A 22,390-nucleotide genomic window follows, 5' to 3' on the forward strand; every position below is an offset into this window, starting at 1 on the left:
AATTTTCATAGTCATGAAAATAAAGAAAACTCTTTGAATGAGAAGGTGTGTCCAAACTTTTGGTCTGTACTGTTCTGTATGTACAGTTATAATTAAATAATAGGATAGATTTTTCAGTAGATTTTACCTTTCAATGCAGACTCACAATTTTAGGCAGGGATTCCTTCATGAGAAATGACTACACATAATCCCAACATTCTGCTCTCAGCTAATACCTGGTCATACCAATATGTGGCAGATGGAACCAGCCATGACGAATGTGATTTGCGTTACGTTAAACCCCTTCTCCACACTCCCCAGCCCTCTTGTTTGCCGGAAGAGCTTAGTGAAGGGTACTGTGTCCTCACCTCACATTGGCTTAAGCTCTGCCTGTGTCTTATTAGGTCAGTGAAAGCAAGACAAAGTACATAATGCTTGACTTCTTGTCCTGTGTTTGGCGTTTAGGGATGCATTGAATGTTAACACTTACCCTCTGCATACAACAAGCAAAAATTTGAACTGAAATATGCTGCACAACATGGGTATTACCAAGTGTGATTCTTTAACGTAAGAAAAGATTACAGCTAAACAGTCTAGCATACTGAAGAAAAGTAAAAAAATTCAGAAAGGGCGTAAATTGTGACTAAGATTCTGAGGAAATGCTTTACCCCAAAATAGTATAAATTAATGAATGGCAATAGTGTAAATTAATGAATGGAGGCTAACAGAAACATATAACAAGGGCAGTGTACTGAATAGAAGGCGCCGAGTCGGCTTTAGGGATTCTGGCATGCTCGTGGTGTCAGGTAACTCTCTGTGTGTTCTCCCCAAGTCAATGTGGGCTTCCTCCAAGGGCTCGGGTTTCCTTGGGTGAATTTCCTAAGACAGGGATGACAGATCTTATCCAGAAAGGGCCAGTGTGGATGCAGGCTTTCATTCCAACCAAGCAGATTCCACACTTGAGTCTATTGAAAGTCAAGATCAACTGATTAAACCGGTAGAATCAAGTGTGGCTTCTGCGTAATTGGAATGAAACCCTGCACACACATTGGCCCTTGCGGATAAGATTGGACATCTCTGGTCTAAGACAGATTGCCCAGAGTTGAGGTTGAGTGTAAAGGTGTGTAAAGGATGCTCTACATGAACTAGTATCCCATCTTGCACTCCAATGTTTATGTTACTGAATATGAGTGAGTGAATGAGAAAATTAATTGTAATGTGTCTAACTTAGGGGGGCACGGTGGCTTAGTGGTTAGCATGTTCGCCTCACACTTCCAGGGTCGGGGTTCGATTCCCGCCTCCACCTTGTGTGTGCGGAGTTTGCATGTTCTCCCCGTGTCTCGGGGTTTCCTCTGGGTACTCCGGTTTCCTCCCCCGGTTCAAAGACATGCATGGTAGGTTGATTGGCAGCTCTGGAAAATTGTCCGTAGTGTATGATTGCGTGAGTGACTGAGAGTGTGTGTGTGTGCCCTGCGATGGGTTGGAACTCCAACCAGGGTGTATCCTGCCTTGATGCCCGATGACGCCTGAGATAGGCACAGGCTCCCCGTGACCCGGGGTAGTTCGGATAAGCGGTAGAAAATGAAATGAGTGTCTAACTTACATTTCTCTCTATTACTGTTTTTTTTTGTTTGTTTGTTTGTTTGGTAGAAGCAATTGTGCTTTAATACCTCAGTAGACATTCATTTGATTCCTATTCCTATTAGAAAAATATGCACAATATTGCTTTTGTGCTGGAAAAAAACAGAGTTGCCTTTGGGAAGAAGCTGATTTCAAATGTTTCTTATTTACAGTAATTACATTTAAACACTGTCCTGTACGTATGCTTTTTATTTAATGGATTACTAGATAAAAGCTCTACAAAACCCTTATAAGGTTCATACAACTTTTCTAAAGTCAAATTAAACTTAAAGGTTCTCCATGTGTTCACATGAGTTTTCTCTGATTTTTTCCAGTTTCCTCATTGGAAAAAACATACCAGGAGTTGGATTTGGCTATGCTAAATTGTTTCTAGGTGTTTAGAAATGGATGAGTGTGTGTATACAAGGTTTATATCTGAAGATGAAAAAATAAACAAATTTACAGAATGTATTGAGTCTGCTCATTTGCACATAGCGATGAACACAAAGCTTCATTAATAAAGATCAGAGCAAAGACAGCTTGGTCACACAATGAGCAAACTAGGTAAATGACAGAAGCAGAATTTATTTAGTATTATAGATATTCGATAATATTAATAATAAAAATCTTCCCTCGGCTTCCAAACAATTCATTTCTTTTCTAATAAATTCTTTAATAAAAGTCCCTAATATAAAACAAAAAATGTTTTTAGATGTAGATTTACACAAATACAAGGTGTGTGCTATGAACATTTCTAAGAATTTATGGAACAGGCTTAAAACTGAAGGAAATGAATAAAAAAAAGAAAAGTTCCTTGAGAGCCCACATATGGCTCTGCTTCCTCCAGGGTTTTGAACTCACTACCTTCTAGTGACTACACAGAAACATAACCCTACAATCCAGTGTACATTTTGCCCATTTGAGGTTATTTTCAGACACTTTGGCATTTCATTATTGTTTAATGGTCTATGTTAAATGGTTTTAGATGAAATGAACCAACTTGCAAAAATCTTGTGTACGGAAATCAAGCTTGCCTACTGCCTTTCGGTTAAAAACCTGACTGTTATTAGGAAAAAAGTGTTTAACAGCTTTCAATTCAGACTGTGAATAAATGTGTCAGGCAAATGAGATATGTGAGTTTATCAGTCTCAGTGGCACTAGAGAGTGGCAGTTTTTTAAATATGCCTTTAAGTATTTAAAATTTCTGCCAAGAAGCGTTACAACAACATACAAAATCATAAACGCTAGTTTGTTGAGTTTAAGCTCATTTTTTACCTCAAGCCCTCAGGCAATTTAAGAGCACAGTAATTCTTAGCACAATTCTGATATGTTTTGTTAACATCGTCTCACCTTTTAGACTGACATCACTCAGGGGCAAAGTAAGATTACTTGCAAAGGATCTGATTTGGCAGTTGCTTACATCCACTCACACATTTTAACATGAGAAAGAAATTTAAAAAAAATTAAACAAATCAACCACAAATGCATTAATGAATTGAAAATACACTGAAAAAAGAAATAATGAAGTAAATATATATTTCTACAGACGACATAATGAAAAGAACAAAATTATGTCATGGCAGTCTATCACTTTTAGAGACTTTCTTTTGTGAAGCTCTGAACGTGTGAAAACTTGTGAAAAATCGAGTTACACAAAGAACTAGAAGAGAAGGAGGATCTTATCAGTCTTTACCTGGACATTAGGTTTCCTGGTGGAGAATCCTCGAAACCATCCTGCAACAAAAAGAACAGATGTGTTTAGAGTTGTAGGAGTCACCAGATGTCATTAAATGTGCTTTAAAAAAAAAAAAAAAAAAGGAACAGGGGAGATAAAAGCACTATAATACCATCAAGAGAAAAATTCTCATAACCAGCTGGATTTATTGTGAGGGAATTACTGAAATACTGGTTCCATGTTTGTACTGAAATACTCTGATGCATAAGGTTACACTTCAAAAAACATCAGGCTAATGGTAATAAAGTTTAATACAATTTTATCATCATTATCATCACAATCATTATTATCATCTGCAACAAGAATAAATAATTGATTAAATGATTTAAAAAATATATAAAAAAGAAATCATTACAATAAAATTAATAAACATTAGAAATAATTATACTAACAAAAGAAATGAATAACAACAACAATTATTATTATTATTATTATTATTATTATTATTATTATTATTATTATTATTATTATTATTATTATTATATACCTGTATATTTCCATTAAAATATAACTGAATAAGATAAAAACATATCATTATCAGTGGATTATTAAGCTGTATACAAATGCAGCTAATGATTCAGTGTCAATGATTATTTCCTCTTGCTCCTTTGTTCTTATGTCCACTTACAGGGAAGTCAGGATGGGACCTCATGGGATCTAATTAAGAGGCAAGGTAAATCTGCAATAATTTTAAACTAAATCCCATTCTTGCTCCCAATTCAAAGCCATTTTATATTACCTAATCAGAATTAATATTACATTCTTTTAATCCATTAACAGTAACTATAGAAGAAGCTTCAGAGGCTCTTATTAAATCATGTTCAACCTTTCGCAGTGAGACAATCTCTCTCTTATAAATGCAGGGAAGTTAAATAAAAAAAATTTAAAAAAAGATTAGATGGCTTATGCACGAGGAAAGACAAAATACATGAATGTCATTATAGTCATTTGCATGCACAAAACTTTTCTCTCCTGATCTATGGAAACATGGCCATGGAAATAATCAGTTCTGTGCATAAATTATTGATATACACCTGCGGAATCTTTAGATTTGGGCTTTACTTATTCATTTTATTAATTAAAACTGCATGACATATGAATTTTGTATGTCTAAATATCAAATATTAAACAGTAAATAGATTGTGTATTCGATTAAAACATCATTCTGACAGATTAAAATGAATATTATAATATGACATATAATATCTGACATATAATCTGACATATAATATGACATATTATTATTATTATTATTATTATTATTATTATTATTATTATTATTATTATTATACAGGTTAAAAATAAGTGGTGTCTAAAACAAAAAAAATACTTTTAAAAATAATTTACGTTTTTTGATTATTCGGTCTTTTATAAAAAAAAAAATTAGCAAAGACACAGAACTGTAAATAGTCTTTGTTTGCTTAGATTAATTTACATAACCTCAGTTGATTTGGAGGTGATATTCCTCCTTATATATTCTTTTCCTAAAATCTAAAAAGAGCTTTAAATTGATTATCCGTGAGCATGCAGACTATGCATGAAAGGGTTAAATATTGATGTATGAACATAAGTGGGTCAGTCGAATCAATGCAAGGCTGACTTTCAGGCTCTTGATCTCCATAACCATGGTTAACGTCAATACACTTCCGGCAAGGCCATATATCCAAAGAACCTTGGAACCATTCACAAAGCCTAATAGCTGACCTGTTCTGTGTTGCTAGACCATTAATACAGACTGACTGACTGCCATTTTCATTTTCAGATATCGAAACTACTTTCTGGCGGAGTCAATAAAATGTAATGGATATTTAGAATGTATAAGATAATACAGGAAGTGTGGTGTTGGTAGTGAGGTGGGTTGAGTTACAGATCCGGGGTTCGGTTCTGACCTCATCTTACTGTCTGGGCTGATTTTGCTTTGCCACTGCATGCTTCCTGCAGCATCTCTGACTTCCTCCCAACTCCCAAAAACATGAAACGAGAAAGTATGGCTATTGCATTAAGTGTGAATAAGTGTGTGAATGTGTGCATTAGACTGGTGTGACATCCAGAGTGAGACATCCCTGCCTTACGCCAAGAGTTACCGTGACAGGCTCTGAATCCACCATAACTCAGACCAGGATATAAAAGCTACTAAAGATGAGGAATGACGATTATTCAAGAATGCATATGATGCACATGACTACAAAAATCTTATGTGCTTGTTGTGTCGGTCAGATGCCTACTTCAATATGTTTCCTCCTGCCTCAAATCCTGTTTCTGGAATGCTTACACTGAGATGCCTTTGAAAAATCTAGAATGCTGTAGAGAAATTCCAAGTGATGTGGCCCCATGGTAGACATGTTTTCTTGTTTCATGCTCTAGTTTCTTGTTGTGCAATGAACTGCTTTCCCATCCAGGAAATGTTCTCTCTCTCTCTCTGTGCCCAACGTTGGCAAGATATTCTCTGAATTCCTCTGTAATTCTTTTCAATATTTCCTCTTGCTTCTTTGTATCTTCCGAGTACAGAAAAGAGTCTACTGTACAGTAGATACTCATGGGATCTAATTAAAAGGTTAGGTAGATCTGTAATCATTGTAATATTAATCCTGTTCTTGTGCCTATTTTAAGGCCATTTAAGTCAAACAATGGACCGAAGCTGTATAAAACTGCCATTTGGTAGCTATAAAAGAACTTTCAGAAGCTTTTAATAAGTCATGTTCACCTTTTGGCAATGAAACCATCTACTATAACTCTTATAAATGCAGGCAAATGAAAACATACTGTACTGTAGGAGAGCGGGTAGGTTCTAGTGTGGATTCCACTGCATTCTTGACCAGGATAGAGCAGGTAGTGAAGACAAATGAATAAATGTTTTCTTGTTTCCACATGTAATTCAAGTTATTTGAGTTCTGCTCCTTCTAAAAAAAAAAGATATCTTCTCATTCCATTGGTTTTTGTTTTCTACATAAATATTTGTCATTATCATAAATATCTGCTAATATTTGTCAGTAGAATTGAATGAAAAACCAAAATTAATCATTGCATATTAAGTAAAACTCACTTAACTTTATTGCACTTTATTGCATCAACTGCTATAATGTCATTTATACTGTACAACCCCTGGCCTTCTTATCAGTAACCCAAAGCCTTAATTGTTGAGCCTTCACTGCCTGACAGAATGTCCTCTAATTATGACAAAAGGACAATATGGAGTTGTTAGAATATCTGCCTGGTACTGGTCACTCCCTGCACATGAATACAATCCCTCGTGTTTCCTCACATATCTCGGCTATAGGGAATGGCAGCTAGATCTAAGCCCTTTAATCAACCAAAATACATGCATCCAAGTTGACCTAACTATGGTCTGATAAAACCATAATTCTAAAAACAATGCAGCAAATCACCCAAATGATACCATAGCCATGGAGAAGCAGGCTGATGGCAGCAACATGCTGTGAGGATGCTTCATTTTATTTGGGACTGAGATTCTTGTCAAATATATGGAATCATTTATAGCTCAGAATACCTAACTATTATAGCAAAAAAAAACAAAAACAAAAAAAAACATGCAGGCATCTGTTAAAAAGCTGAAGATAAAGAATAAATCTACCTAATAATAACCCAAAGCAGAAATCCATGTCAACAAAAGCTATAGAAGAAACTGTTCATAGATTTGGAATTGTCTAATCAGATCCCAGATCTGAATCCAATCAGAAAAGGTCTGTGCATAAGAGAACCCCTGATATGTGATAGATCTGGATTACTTGTGCTAACCTTTACCCAAAAGGACTAAGTGCTGTAATGCATGTGTTTTAACCAAAGATTAGTTCATGTAAGATAACAGGTTATTGTAACCAGGTAATCTTTTCCTTTTTTGTTAATGTTGGACCTCCAGACAGAAAACAGCTAAGGAAAAATACAGAAAAATAATATATTATACATTTATTACCATAAGCCCAGGAAGAACATTTTGAACTGTCTATACAACTAAAAGCAGTAGCTAATCAGCTCAGAGCCAGCAGATATTAGCTTAGATTGTACAAACGATCCAGGCTTAGAGCAACCACAATATGGCGAAGCGAAGAAAACTGAGCCGGCAGCTATATTCAATACTTCTGACATCTGAAAGTAAAAACGGCAAAGGTAAGCTCAGCATGTCTCCCTCTCAGTAGAACGAGATATTGTTTATGGCCTGAGCTCTTCATTGTTTGTAATACAATATCAGTACGGTCAAATCATCCTGTCATCTTTATTACCAGTTCCAAGAGCAACTCGTGTAGTTAATCACAGAAAAGTTTCATTGCTATACATTTACATTACAGCATTATGTGAGGGTGTATGTAATGATATACTGTGTATTAAGGTTTCAAATGCAAGTGGTGCATGACATATAGAATAAGAAATACAGAGACATAAAACAGGCTGCTGTGGCAAACATATTCAAGTCATATTCAATCTAAGTTTCCTTTCAATCGCAGGTCTATGATGTTTCATCTCAAACCCCGCAAAAGAAGCTATAAAACACGCCTCATCCAATACCACATGGCTATAGAGCACACCAAAGGACTCATTCCAAATCTAATTCAACCATAGGCTTATGGTGCTGTTCAATCTTATGTATCGATTTCTCCACTCCGTGGAGATGGCTGATGGCTGGGTCTGTCTTTGTCTGGAAGAAACCATCCAACCGCTCAGACAGTGAGTCTCTTATAATCATGTGCCATGAGCTGTGGGCTCGGAAAGAGAATAGTGCAAGCATAATCTGATTTACTGTTTTGTATGAAACTACACTCTGCAGTTATCAAATTACAATGCAAACTTTTACTCAGTTCCTAGTTGTTATTCAAAAATGTATTATTCAACAGTCTCGACAAATCATTTCGAGAACTCAATTTATGAATCGCAATCAGGAAGTGCTTGGCCCCCTGTGTGTATAACGAATAATAAAACTCAGTAACCAGTACAATATGCAGAAACAGAGAATGGTATGGGGTAAAATAAAATGTGTGTGAAAGTGAGAAAGAGAAAGAAGACAAAGGTTAAATTCACTAGAAAACTGCTGAGTTTTGGCACAATTCGTATGTGCTATAATCACTTCGACACGTAACGCCGTTCTACTCCCGCTCTGTCGAAGACTTAACATTTTGCCGCGGCTACTTGCTAATGATCGGCTACAACAACAGCATAAATTATTCATGAGCGGCTGGCTGAATGGCATGCACCTGTGTCCATCTGTCCCGAATGTAGACACTGCACCTGCTGTGTTAATCATCTACAGTCCGTCTTTATTAGAGCTCGTAGAACGAGGCTTGTGACTGGGTAGGAAATGATCCCAAAATTAAGAGCATGCCTATTAATTATGCGTGTGCGATGTAACGATTTAACAGTCTTCACACGATCGCAAACTGCCACAATATCCAATGATTTATTCAGATTACAATACATTATATTAAATTAGAAGACCATAAGACCTTTTACTTTGGAGCTCTGCAGTTTAAAATCAGAGTACGCTAATATATGCTATCACTCAAAATAAACAAAAAAAGGCTGCATTTTTCCAGCAAAACAGAAAATAAATCTATCAGCCAGTGGATTAATTAAAACTCTGGAATGATTTGTCCAAGTGTTTTAAACTCTCAATTATATTTACAGATACCACAAAGAAGCATGCTATCGACTGAAACAGGTTTGGTGTCTGTTAAGGTAAATGAAGATTCATTAATACACAAAAAAAAAAAATCAAAAAATTTGCTAACATTAGACAAGTATATACTTAAAATGGGTCAACTATATTTAGAGAAGCCACCGAAATATTTCTGTCAAAAAAAGAAACTTTCCCTTTACCACAAATCCTACAATATAGTAAGCAATGTTAATTGTAATTATGATTTTGATTATAATTATAATGGTGATATGATTGAACATTTTAATGGTGATTAGAAAATGATAAAGATTTGTTTTGTGCTCGTCTTGTGTTTTTTTTGTGCTGGTCACTGTTTACTTTGAGTGCAAAAAAGAAAAAGTTTAAAAAGTTAGACGGGCAGTTTGTAAAAGGATTACGCTATTTTTACTTTTTACAATTAGATATTTAGCATTTTCTGTAGATATTTAGCATTTCTGTGAAAATGTCTACTAATACATCACCAAATAACCCTGAAATGTAGAATTGGTTGTTTCCTTGTGTTTAATCGTTTTTGTTACATTTAAACACACACTTTTGAGTTAGCTTTTCAGGTTTCTTCTTTGGTTTGATGAAGGTCTTCCAGCCTGCATATTCAATTTTTCACATTAACTGCTTTATTTGTTACAAATATGTTACAGAAATTCAGCTTTAAAGTTCACTACACATCAGCTTTACAATTTTTGCTTGAAGAAAAACAATTATTATGTATTGGCTAGTGTTATTAGGAGACCTGGCTAGTGTTTTTTCACAATACTAACAAGCTGTTCTACTTTTGAACATTCATTTAGCCTTTGCTAGTTGAACATTTTTGTGCTGTTTTCATTTAAGGTTGCTACTATATTCTATTTTATATACTCAATAAGCTCTGCTGTGTATGTCCACATTAGCTCGGCACAACAACGCTGACCGATGTTGCTAACCAAAAGATTGCACAAGATGTTACAAGCTGTGATTGTTAAATGAGATTTTGGCTCAGAATTAATTTGTCTCAGTATAAATTATAAAGTACTAACACTAGTATGCTAATCATGTTGTGGTTAATCAACACCGGTTTGTGTTTATTAGGATTTTGACAAATCTAAAAACCTTCCCCTTCCTCTCTCTTAGCTTGTAAAACACTAGTAGTGTTGCTACATCCTTCTACTGCTGGTTTAGAAACCCAGTGCCATTAAAAGTACAGATGGACGTTAGCTGGCAGCGACAACTTCGGCTTACTATCACAATAGTATAGTGACGCCATTTACCATTTAACCCTACAACCAAGACAAGTGTGACTGACACCCAGATGAAATATGTCATCTTTTCCCCAACAGGGTTTCAGCAGAAGTATGTGTGCTGTTAAGTCTCGACTGTTACTTGCGGCAGGGCTTCCACAAAGTGCAGCAATGTTCTCTCTCATGTATTCTCACACCCTTTCTAGACCTGAGGGATGACACATGCTTTTTCTGTTTCTCTCTTTTCAGCACTTTGACTCTTTATTTTCAAGCCTTTTTTTTACTTGATACCAGAAACTCAATAAAAACTTTAAAAAAAGCTTCTGAATGATTTTTACAGCAGGAAACTACAAAGTCTGACACATAGGAGTCCAATCCATAAGTAAATGGACAGTGCCCATTTTTGTTTCCCACAGAGATGATTACAGGAAAAGAAAAACTTTTCCTCTCAGTGTAGTCCAGTCATCCTGCCCACTCCTTTCATACCAATGCTAGATCAGACTGAAAGGTTTTAAACGTTTCGATCTCCCAAGCATCCGTTTCTCCACAAGCAAAGAGCAGCAGGGAAATGATCGATTTAAACAGTGAACTGCTTACCCCTGCAATCAGAGCCGATTCTTCCATAGCACGTGTTATCTCAACTACCGACCCAGAGCTTATCTTTCAACCTCCAGGCACTTTTTAGCTATAACCTGCTTACAATTACAATAATGAAACATCTGACTGGATGGTCGATCCTGGTGTCGTTGTTTCAGGAGTTCAAATCTAATTCAATCTACAGTTCTGTAGTAGCTTAGGTTTTCTACACGTTGGCTCATTTGATCTTTACACTTAATAATTACTCATGTCTTGTTTTTCTCCCCTCATTCTGTACCTAAGTGTATGCAAACTTTTGTACCCAACTGTTTTTAAGCATAATTTATATGTAAATTATATTACAATAAATAATATTATAGTATCATATCAAAATGTTACTGTATTTTACATTGATTTCTACATTTTACTTATATAAACAGCCATACTAAGATAAAATTATAATATAATGTATTAATATAACACTACTATAAACAGCCATAACAGTACAATAGGAGCAACACAAGATGTGTGAACTGAAGATGTAGGATAAAATACGGTACAGATGCAAAAAGTAAATCTGTCATTCTTACAGTTCAATTTTGTTTAAAAAAAAAAAAAAAACGATACTATTACAACACAATATGTGATAAACTTGTTGATTAATTTAAATCTTATTACATACATATAACCCAACATTTATATCATGAACCTGTGTGTAAAAACTTTTCAGTTTCTGTTTCTTGTCCAAAGATTTAGTAAGAAGTGAAATGTAGGAATTAAAATATTTTACACATTTTAAATAAAAGCAGTTCTAATTCAGGAATATGAAATTGTATTATGTAAAGATGACATGAATGTGAATTGTATTAGGAATGTAAAACCATATCATTATTATCATTACCATTAGAGCAGGCGATAATGTACATTTGTGTCAAACTATATAACAGAGCTCAGCAGGTAAACATTAAGCAGTGTGACAGTTCATGAAGTCATTAGCTAGACCACCAGGAAAGTAAAATATTTTTTCCCCAGTAAAGTGTTTTGGTTGAATGGAAACCTAATGGCAGGGCTGTCAAGTGTCACGCATTTCGGTCTTTTGTCACGCTCTACCGCCACACATTGTATTTGTCCCACAGAAAAACGTTTTGACTATTTATCATATATTTAATAAGCCGCAGCGCCCAAAATGTATCAGTCCGCACCGCTGTCTCTATGGAACCAGGCAGGAATCAAGCGCGTCTCCCCTGGAGTTCTTAGTCGAGCCTGACACTTATCAGCCAATCAAAAAAAGAGGCTACACAATAGGCAATCAGAAAGCACTATTGTATATGGGTAAGATTTAATGCATGAAAAAAAATCAAATCCTGGAATTGTTCAGCATCATCCTCGTTCACCCATTTCTAAAAAGTATCTGCAGTAGCACGTCACATAAGAACAAATAAAAACAAATTTTTCCCTAGGCTCCTGAGCCTTCTTGACCAGCAGACAACTATGAATTAAAAAATAAACAGTAAACATCTGGTGGCCAGGCTAATGGTTTGTCCACACCTGGTTTAAGATTTTCTTTAACTACCGACAAATGGCTATCTAGTAGCCCTGAGTTCCAAGTTCTTAAAAGAATCTCAACACCCAAAGAGCTACAGTATACAACCAAAAGTCTGTGGACACCTGAACATCACATCCAAATGTGAGAAGAATACAATTATACTGTATATTATTACTTTGTCTGCTTTAGCTTTATCATTACTTCCCTTCACTACAGTATGAGTTCCTTTCAGGCCCAAACATAAGAGGCACAAACAAGCTCCACTGTCATGCAAGAAGGCCAAGCTTCAACGCTACTAAACACCTTTGGATGAATTTGAAAGCTGACTGCAACTCTCTGCCCAACATCAGTGCCTGAACTCGCTGTTGTACCTGAATGAGCACAAATTCCCAACTGAAACAACCGAATTTGAAACAGGATGTTCAAAAAGCACACATAAGTGCTATGTTCAGGTATCCATAAACATTTCACCATATAGTGTATGTATGTGCTCCACACTGTACCACTCCTAACCAGAAACATGAAACCAATGTATTTTGATAACCAAGAGATAGGGAGAAAAATGGTCTGAAGTCCAGAAGTAGTGCACAGACTGCAACATATTTCTCTCCCAATTATGAGGCAACACATCACTGAAAGACATCCAAGGCAGCAAGCTGCAAGTTCCTAGTGCCATCGCTCATCCTGGCCCTGGAGGCCCTCAAATGTCAGTCTGAAGCCATGAACAATGGCAGCGGAACAGAACGAGTGTTCTTTATGACTGACCTTTAAGCACCAACATTCGGCCACCGACCCGTGTCTCTTTAAAAAAACCCACAGGGGCATAAAACCTACAGTTGTATGGCACACGTATATATACTTCTCTTGTGCTGAAAAAGCAATTCCGTCTTTAAAGTTATTTTTATTTTTAGTACATTTTATTGATTTTTACATCGATTGACAGGCAAGGCATCAATCTAAACACGCTGCTGCAGCTTCAAGATTTAAATGTCGTGCTTAAACATAATTTAGAACTTTAGCAAAAGAACCAGCTTCTGCCAAGGTAGTAATTCATCTGTCATTCACCACTTTGTTACTAAATGCCAAACTAAAAATACAGTAAATACGTACAGTAATAAAAAGGTAAGGACTAAAAGCTGAAAGTGTGAGCTGTTCTTCAAAATAATCAATGACAAGAAGGTTAGTTGGGGTGTTAATTATAAAGTGTATATAGTGTCAACACTAAGAACTTTTTTTTTATTTCTTAAAGAATGACACACCATGCATTTTATCCATTTATAATTACGTTTACTATTGCAGGACATCCATAAAATGAAGTTCGACTTTCTTTGCCAGAAAACAAATTTTCAGCTTTACATCTGACTTCAAATTTAATAGTTTTAATAGTTTAATGTATTGTTTCCTCTTTCAATCACTGAAAAAGCCAGAAGGAATTGAAACACAAATGGTAAAAACATTGCAAAGATGACAAGCAGCTTTAAAATAGCACTCTATCATTTTAAATTTGCATGTGGCCCTGGGTTCAAAAAGTTGGCCTAATTCTGATCTGCACCCAACTGTAGATCTAAGAAGATCACTCATTAATGGGAAATCTCCTCAAAAACTAGGCTAAAGTCTTGAAAAATAGTGTTTTCCTTCATGGTATTTAGAGACTAACTTACCTTCGCACTGCTCCAGGATTTGAACAGTTTCTCCAATTTCTAGACTTAGGCCATGAGGCAGCGAGCCACGGAAGCTGCAGATCACTAGAACAGAAAACAGACCCAGGAAAAGAAAACGATTAGAAATAAACTTCAACACTAAATTAGCTTATTTATAATTATAGTTGGCACAAAGAAAATCCATTTCTGATCAGCTTTATCACTGAAGTTTGTGTGTCCAGTCATCAAATAGAATACACTTCAGCACTACAGTGCAAACCGGGTCTGTAGTTACCAAAATGTCTTAATGTTGATCTTTAATTCTTAAAAATTAATAATTATTTCATGGCTATAATTAAGGCACATTAATCTGAAGCAGATATAGTTTGGTTACCACTTTTGATTAGCAATACTGTACAGACATTGAACAGATGATTTGATCTTAATGTGTGACGCATCATTTCTTGTCTGCTCATCTTGACCATAATAAGACCATTAAAGTAAATAAATAAATAAAATAAAATGTAAAAAAAAAAAATGGCCGTCTCCACTTTCTAATGCAGCTAATGCAGCATGAAGCTATTTTGTGCTTTGATGAGTTTACAATTTACTTTTTAAATCCATGTAATAGAGCGTTTGTTTCATGTTTGGAAAACTGTCACTTTCTTTCCCACAGTTTTATCAGCTCTGCTACAGTATTTTTAAGTGCAGGTCTAGTAAAATGTTTGGATGGGTTGCATCTGGGACATGTTCTTGCTTGTGCATATACAATGCTGGAATTATGCTGGATTCCAAGAAGATTTTTCCCCCACCATTAAGAAATGCCTCGAGGCTGACAACTTCTAGGACCCCTTAAGCATTATTCTAATGCATATGTCCATGTATGTCTCAGCACCTCGTTCACAGACACTTGTACTCATTACAAGACTCCTCTAAAATCTGCAGAGGTGTTGTTTGCAGACTTTAAATATCCTGAAAGTTTGGGGATTTAAAAAAAAAAAAAAAGCTGCTGGTTGTGTGGATATTTCTTTGTGCCCAGGTTTCACACTATATGGTTCTATGCAGTTGCAGCTTACTGGTTGACAGAAGGGTGCACCCATTATCCAATCAACGCCAATTACGCAACTAACCCACCTCCATAATTGACGAAATTTAGATTTTATATATATATATATATATATATATATATATATATATATATATATATATATATATATATATATATATATGCTTTATTTATAAAAAAATTTAAATGTTTAAATAAATGTATAGATAATAGAAAAATCCCATCTTCAGCTTGTGAAAGTCCATGCTTTAATGCGCCACTGCTTTTAGTGAAAAACTGAAAGACTGCATCTGTATCATAGCTTGTATTTGATGCAAGTACTGTACTTTCTCTAGCCCTTGTCCTAAGTTATTGTGCTTCCTATCCTACAAGCATCTTGCAAATGTTTCTAGTCAGCTAGTGAAAGTCTTATGACACACATGTTTGTGTCAAGGATTCAAACTCAATGTTTGGATTGACTTCTGGCTAATCAGGACAAAAGTCAGTTGCTGTTTTGTCTCTTTTAATGTAACTATTAACATTGCTTCAGCAGGAGAGAAGTCCCAAGGTCTGGATTTAAATAAGATTAAATCGAACATCAAGTCTTCTGTTTAGTAATCCTACTTAATGCCATTTACAATGATAGAACCATCAGATTTAGTCGACAGAGAGAGACTTTCTGTATCTTGTTCATTTAGTTGCTTTAATGACATCATGTGATTTATAATTCTCCCACAAAGGCTTTAGTTTAATATTTAATGTTTGTTTGGAAGTGCCACTGTAATTTCCCATAAAAAACACTTGAAGTGGTCCTGACAGGAATCTAGGTGCTGTTAATAATTCAAAACCACAGTAAAAGTGCTTTTTTCTTGAGGGATCTACTCTAAACCTACAGTACCTGAAAGCAAGAATAAAGACTTCAGAGTGACAGTTGTATAATGCTGCTTATAATGTTCAGCTAAGGAGCCAATGAAGATATACAGATAACAGCATGAACCCAGTTCACTACTGACTTACTAAAACACTTACATACATAAATAATAAACGCACTTTTTTGAAATCATAAATGGAGCTGCTTTTAAGGGTGTGTAATAATTTACCCCACATCATTCTTTTTACTGTAACTTCTTACAGTTTCATTGTTGAACAATCGGTATTTCAGCTTCCTATCTAATCTCAAATCCGGCCACGTGTAGATGAACATTCATAGAAACAAAAAGGATGGCCACGTTTAACAGAATGGTGTAGAGAAATAATTGCATTTTAATCATGGAAAATAGGTCATCAACATTAGCATTCACTACAGAATCCAGCAGCAGCAGCCACCATGAAGGCTCAAAGCCAACCATGCTCACTCTGGAGAAAGAGATTTCATCAGGTGAAAGAATAAGATGCAAAAAAAAACAAAACACAACAACAACGTAAATACAGTGTGCTCTATTTTCTCAATTTAGCAGCCAGTTTTCACAATGGCCCAAAACCACCAGTGCCTTTTACCCTTCAGGTAATCACCAGTGCCAACCTACATTTTCTCCACTATATAGTTAGCTGAAGCAAAGGTTTGTTAAATGATCATCAAGTGAGAGATTTAAAGTCACTTGCCCTCCCTCTCCTTTAGGGGGAATTCATGATGCAACCCTTGTAAACCTCGAATGTACTAACTCAAGGGAATTTTGTTATTTGTTAGATGATCCATTGGAGTGGCAAGTCTATATAAATTTAGTCTTTTTATGAACAAGACTTGACAATATATCTTTGCAGTCTGATGAAATTTCATTTTCAGGAAAAACGGCAGTCAGATTTATAAGTATATACTGGATCACTAAAATGCTATAAAATAAAACAGAAAATGTCCAAAGTGGTTCAAAACAAGGCTAGTGTTAAATTTTTCTCAATGTACTTCTACCCACAGGCCATTCAGAATAACACTGAAATTTGATAACAGTGGAACAGAGCTGGAATTTTCTGGACTTGTCTCACAACACAACACCAGGTTATGTACATTACACAGTTCCCTGAGAAGGGAAATGAGACTGCATCATGGGGATGCTTTTTTGTGGAAGTTGTGTCTGAAGCTCTGTGTGCTATCATGCCAATTTATCGGCTTATGTAGGTCTTAAGGACAAAGGACAAAGCGAAGTGCACCAGCATGAAAGGGCATATACTGTACGTTTGTAACATCTCCGGCTAGAGGACTGTAGGAGACAATACCCCTGGTGGAGTGAGCCATAACTCCCACATATCATGGGTCTGGGCGATAGTATCCACTACACAGTGCTGTTTGGAGAATGCATAACCTTTGTTGCAGCCACCCAAGCAGACAAAAAGAGAAAAATATTTACACCACGCACTCTAGTAATGGGTATGTGCTAAGAGCCTGATCTGGGCACAGCAGGTATTGTCCGCTGACTTATGGTGTGGAGGGCAGATGGCCTGCAAAATGACAAGATGACCAGCCATCAAAGGCACTGACACAAGGAGGCCCCAAGAATAGGAACGTGGTTCCTAATAACAGCTACCATCATCAACTTACATAAACCTTCAGTGTCAAGGGTGACAGGCCCTCAGAGAAACGGTACTGCAGAAACTCCAACATTGTACCAACAGGGCAGTAAACTGGATGCTGATGATGCCAATTACACCAGAAGCAAGAGAGCCTCCATGTCAGAGAATAAAATCTCCTTGTGGAGGGAACCTTAGCATTTAGTATTGTCTCCACAACCTCAATTGAGAAAGGAGAATCTAGGAGCTGGGTTTCCTAAAGGGCCAGAGCCAGAGGTTCCAAATCTCGGGACGTGGATGGAAAATTGCCAGCTAGTGAATCTCCCAAGGAGCACTGTCCAAGAGGGTGATTAGGTCAGAGAACCATACCCGAGCTGGTAAACAGGAAGCCACCAACAACAGGCACAAATTTTCGGAGAAAAGCCATATAGATGTAGCCTCGGCAAAGTTTGTAAATGACTTTGGGAAGAGAAAGAGAACTACAGGGGACAATGGGTCGACTCCTCTGAGGCGAAAAGATCCACTTGCTCCTGGCCAAAGATTTGCCGTATGCATTTGACCACCTGAGGGTGGAGACGCCATTCCCCAGGCCAAAGCCCTGCCTTAACAGCGAGTCTGCTTCCAGATTGACATGCATTGGAATGTAAATTGCTCTTGGCAAAATAAATCTGCCATGCCAGCCTGTACAGAGGATACATCAAGGATATAGCGTCTATCCTCCAAGTGGACCAACACATGATAGCCCCTCAGCTCTGGGAGAACGTGTTGCAGTGCTAGAAACATTGCCCTCATTTCCAGGTGATTTATGTGCCATGTAAAACAACCCCCCACAACCACCAACCACCCATCCCACCCCCCAAGTGGGGCATCGCTCCACAGCCTGAGAGTGATGTGTCTGTCAAAAGAGTTTTAACTGATATAAGAAAGCATTCATCAAGTTTGGAGTGTGCAACATTAGCTTATTCCTCAGTCCAATCTAAAATAAGTTTAGTCACAGCACGTATACCTACAATAGCACTTTTAATGGCACAGATTGTGGTGGCAATTCGACTGACATTTGCTCCTCACCCCCCACATCAAGCTCCTCAGAGCCTGATGCAGACAACATTATATCCTTATTCAGGTTGAGAGAAATCACAGTGTGAGACCTCAAAGCTGGAGAGGGGGTATCAGAGTCAGGTGATAGGACAAGAGAAAGCTGATCACCCATCTCATGTTCCTCTGCCACTAACTCAACCTGCAAGCCCTATGATCTAAGTCTTTGCATTGCAGGCCCTGAGCCACCAGGTGCAGGTGCTTGGCTGGAGAAAAAAGTCAAATGAGAGCAAAGTTTACGGAGAGGAAACATTTCACAATGCACTCAGCCGGCTCCCTTGAGAGCCACACATGCATGTTCCTCCCCGAAACAAACAGCACAGAGAGTATTGTACTGCTGTAATGTAGTGGGGGCACAGATGCATGCACGTTCTAAATTGTTTGCTCGCTCAATTCCTTCTCAATTCCTTCATTGATTCTTTGATATATACAATATACGAGAAGCGGTAGACAATAGACAACAAACATACACAGAGCTACACAGACCTACAAACGTACACTTCATGAAAACAAAGTAACTGAATTAATGTGGCGTAGATGTCCTTATATGGTCTTGCCGACATGCTCTGCTTTGTCACATGACCTACCTGAGCCGATACATTGGCGTGACTTCACACAGAGCTTCAGACACATGCATGCTTTACCATAGCGTCAGCCATGACACAGCATCGAGTTCCCTCGAAAGGGAATTGCACTTGATTATGAACATGCACTTTATTCATAACAGGTATTCATTACAGTCATCCTTTATGTATACCACCATATTTTTTCATATATTTATTTGACTATATTCTTTTCATTAATAATGCGGTGGCTTAGTGGGTAGCACGTTCGCCTCACACCTCCAGGGTCGGGGTTTGATTCCCACCTCCGCCTTGTGTGTGCGGAGTTTGCATGTTCTCCCTGTGCCTCGGGGGTTTCCTCCGGGTACTCCGGTTTCCTCCCCCGGTCCAAAGACATGCATGGTAGGTTGACTGGCATCTCTGGAAAATTGTCCGTAGTGTGTAAGTCTGTGAGTGAATGAGAGTGTGTATGTGCCCTGCGATGGGTTGGCACTCTGTCCAGGGTGTATCCTGCCTTGATGCCCGATGACGCCTGAGATAAGCACAGGCTCCCTGTGACCCGAGGTAGTTCGGATAAAGCGGTAGAAAATGAGTGAGTGAGTAATAAGTGCACCATTTCATGTGCTGCATTTGTTTTTTATTTTATGGGGTTTTTTTTTCAATTGGTCAATTGTACAGCTAATGTCACTTTCATTTACTACTTGACATTGCACAGCTCTTTCTATTTTATCTGATCTCTATTTTGTGTCAATAATTTTGAACCATGAGTGTTTTGTACCATCACTGTGTTTGTGTTTAAGGGCAGAGCTTAATTCATCATACAGGATATTGTATTTGTTATCCAAAATTAGGAATACATCCATATTTCCTTCCTCATACAAAGGTCTGAAGACTGACAGGTTCACATGTGAGTGCTTGTATTTCTGCATGTGCATTTATGCTTCTGATTACTTCGATTTACAGGAGCTGCTGTGATGTGCAGGATGGCACTGTGCACCGGTCATCCAGTGAAATTTCATCCTCCAGCAACACAGGGAGCACGTCAAAAACCAGTAGTTGGACAGTCCAGAGCCATTCATATCACATCCACACTAATTTTGACACATATATACGAATTTAGAATGATATACAAATAAAATAACAAACTCACTTACAAAAAAAACCTGTGTGCATTTTTTTTCTTCTATCTTATACAACATGACAAGGCTCAAAGGCATCAGACAATTCTGTCCAACTAAACATTTGGCCTGTCAATTGAAAAATAAAAATGAAAGCATGAAAGACAAACACTGGCTGAAGTGAGGACATCTGAATATGCATATACATATTACTATGAGTTTAATAATAACTTTAACCTAGAACCAACCATCATTCTTTTATGTTCTATTATTTATTTATTTATTTATTTATTCATTCATTTATTTCTTTCTTTACTTTATTCGTAGTTCATTTATTTATTGTTTTTACTTTTATTTTATTTTATTTTATAATATTTATTTATTTTTTGTTCTCTTTGGTGAATGTTTGTCATTAAAATTGTACTAAATCTGTACAACACTAGATGGCACCCTGATTAATGCTCATTAGAGTTTCTCACTCTCTCTGTCATGCTAAAATAGAAGTGTATGTACACACACACACACACACACACACACACACACACACACACACACACACGACTTAAGCCCTTTATTAACTTCACACTGTGCTTTGTCTGCATACCCGATTATTTAGCTAAAAATAAAAAAATAAAATTACACTACATTAGGCACAACTGCCCTAGCAACACAATAACACAATGACTTCATAGTATTAGTGATAAAGATAAATATATTGCTGCAGTAGATCTTCCGCTCAGATGTAAAGGCAAAACAACGTGTTCACATCCAGAGTAAGTAAGGATGCCCTTCTGTGAGGGCAAAAGGAAATAAAGGTTCCTGCTATGGATTTAGAAAAAAAAGTGTATCAGAATTTAAATTTTCACATGCAACCCATTTCAATCATGTATATATGACTATTACTGAGGACCACAGAAAAAATATTTATTCATGTATTACAATTCTTTTACATTTACATTTTTATGGCGTTTGGTAGATGCCCATATGCAGAGTGCCTTATATTTATATCTTTCACAGCTGAGCAGTTAAGGGTTAAGGGCCTTGCTCAAGGGCCCAGCAGTAGCAATTTGGTTATAGCACTTACAATAGCCAGTAGTGCCGTGCCTTGATCGCTGAGCTACCCTTCTACTATTCTAATATTTAATAATGTGCAAATTAAACCTATTTAATACTTGACTGTAAATTAATTACTCTTAACATCATCTGCATGCTCCTTAAAATAAGTTGAAGCTGAGCTGGCTAAGTTTTTTTCCCCTTAGCACAAATTGCAGAAACAGGACTACTTTTTCAAGTCTTTGACCTGAACTTTGGTGATTTCTTCTAAAAGTCAGAAAATTACTATAAACTGAAAATATCCAGAAACAGCAGAATCCAGAAACATTAGGCATAGTGATTCTCTCATCTAAGGCCCATTTTCCTAAATATTTTAGAACCTTATGCCACAGCAAAAAAATTAAATTTGCTATTTGAGTTGGCACGAAGCACCCTTTCCTTTGAAGGCTTGAGGATGACGGTGAAATCTGCCTGCAGATAATGATCTGAACCATGCTGGGTTTAGACTACTAATTAGATTGGAAATACTTACATACTATTTTAAGTTACAAGTGAAAGAGCATCTGATCCATGAACTAACCTGAATGGATATACCAAGCCAGTGTTTGCCTCTCATTTTGTTTTCTAGATCTCAATTTTTGCTTGTCTGCCCTAGTCTGTTTCCTCATCGTCTGACCTTTGTCTTTGCTTAGTGTTTTAATAGTAAAACGCTAACCCTGTATGAAAACACAGCCAGCAGACACCAGATGCTTCACAAGAATGACTTCTCCACTTGAGATCGCAGTTGCAGGTCATTAATTACGACAGTTGCTAAAGTATCCGCTGTGTTTGAAACACGTTAGCTTTGGCTGCAATAGCTGCAGTTTTTTCTAGTAGTGCTGGCAACACAACATGCAAAAACCTTTATTTTCCTATGTAATAAGAAATGAGGTAATAAAAGAAAACACAAGAGAAGAACCTAAATCATTCATTATGACCTTTGATCATCATCTTGATTAATAACAAGAGTTTTCCAGGAGAAGAGCCTCTGTTTTTGACA

The 22,390-nt window shown here is 36.8% G+C and overlaps 1 protein-coding gene across 6 annotated transcripts in view; it reads right to left on the bottom strand.

Annotated features, from left to right (window-relative positions):
* Nucleotides 1-22,390, bottom strand: part of dock3 (dedicator of cytokinesis 3) — a 204,521-nt gene that overhangs the window by 147,106 nt on the left and 35,025 nt on the right. For all 6 annotated transcript variants that reach the window (XM_047810266.1, XM_047810265.1, XM_047810263.1 and 3 more), the window contains exons 2-3: nt 13,997-14,080; nt 3,293-3,333 (exon numbers count right to left, since the gene is read on the bottom strand). In XM_047810266.1, the coding sequence (XP_047666222.1) occupies nt 3,293-3,333; nt 13,997-14,080 (125 nt within the window). The remainder of the gene's footprint in view (nt 1-3,292; nt 3,334-13,996; nt 14,081-22,390) is intronic.

The sequence above is a fragment of the Tachysurus fulvidraco genome, chromosome 2 (assembly GCF_022655615.1).
Source record: "Tachysurus fulvidraco isolate hzauxx_2018 chromosome 2, HZAU_PFXX_2.0, whole genome shotgun sequence".
NCBI classification, from domain to species: Eukaryota; Metazoa; Chordata; class Actinopteri; order Siluriformes; family Bagridae; genus Tachysurus; species Tachysurus fulvidraco.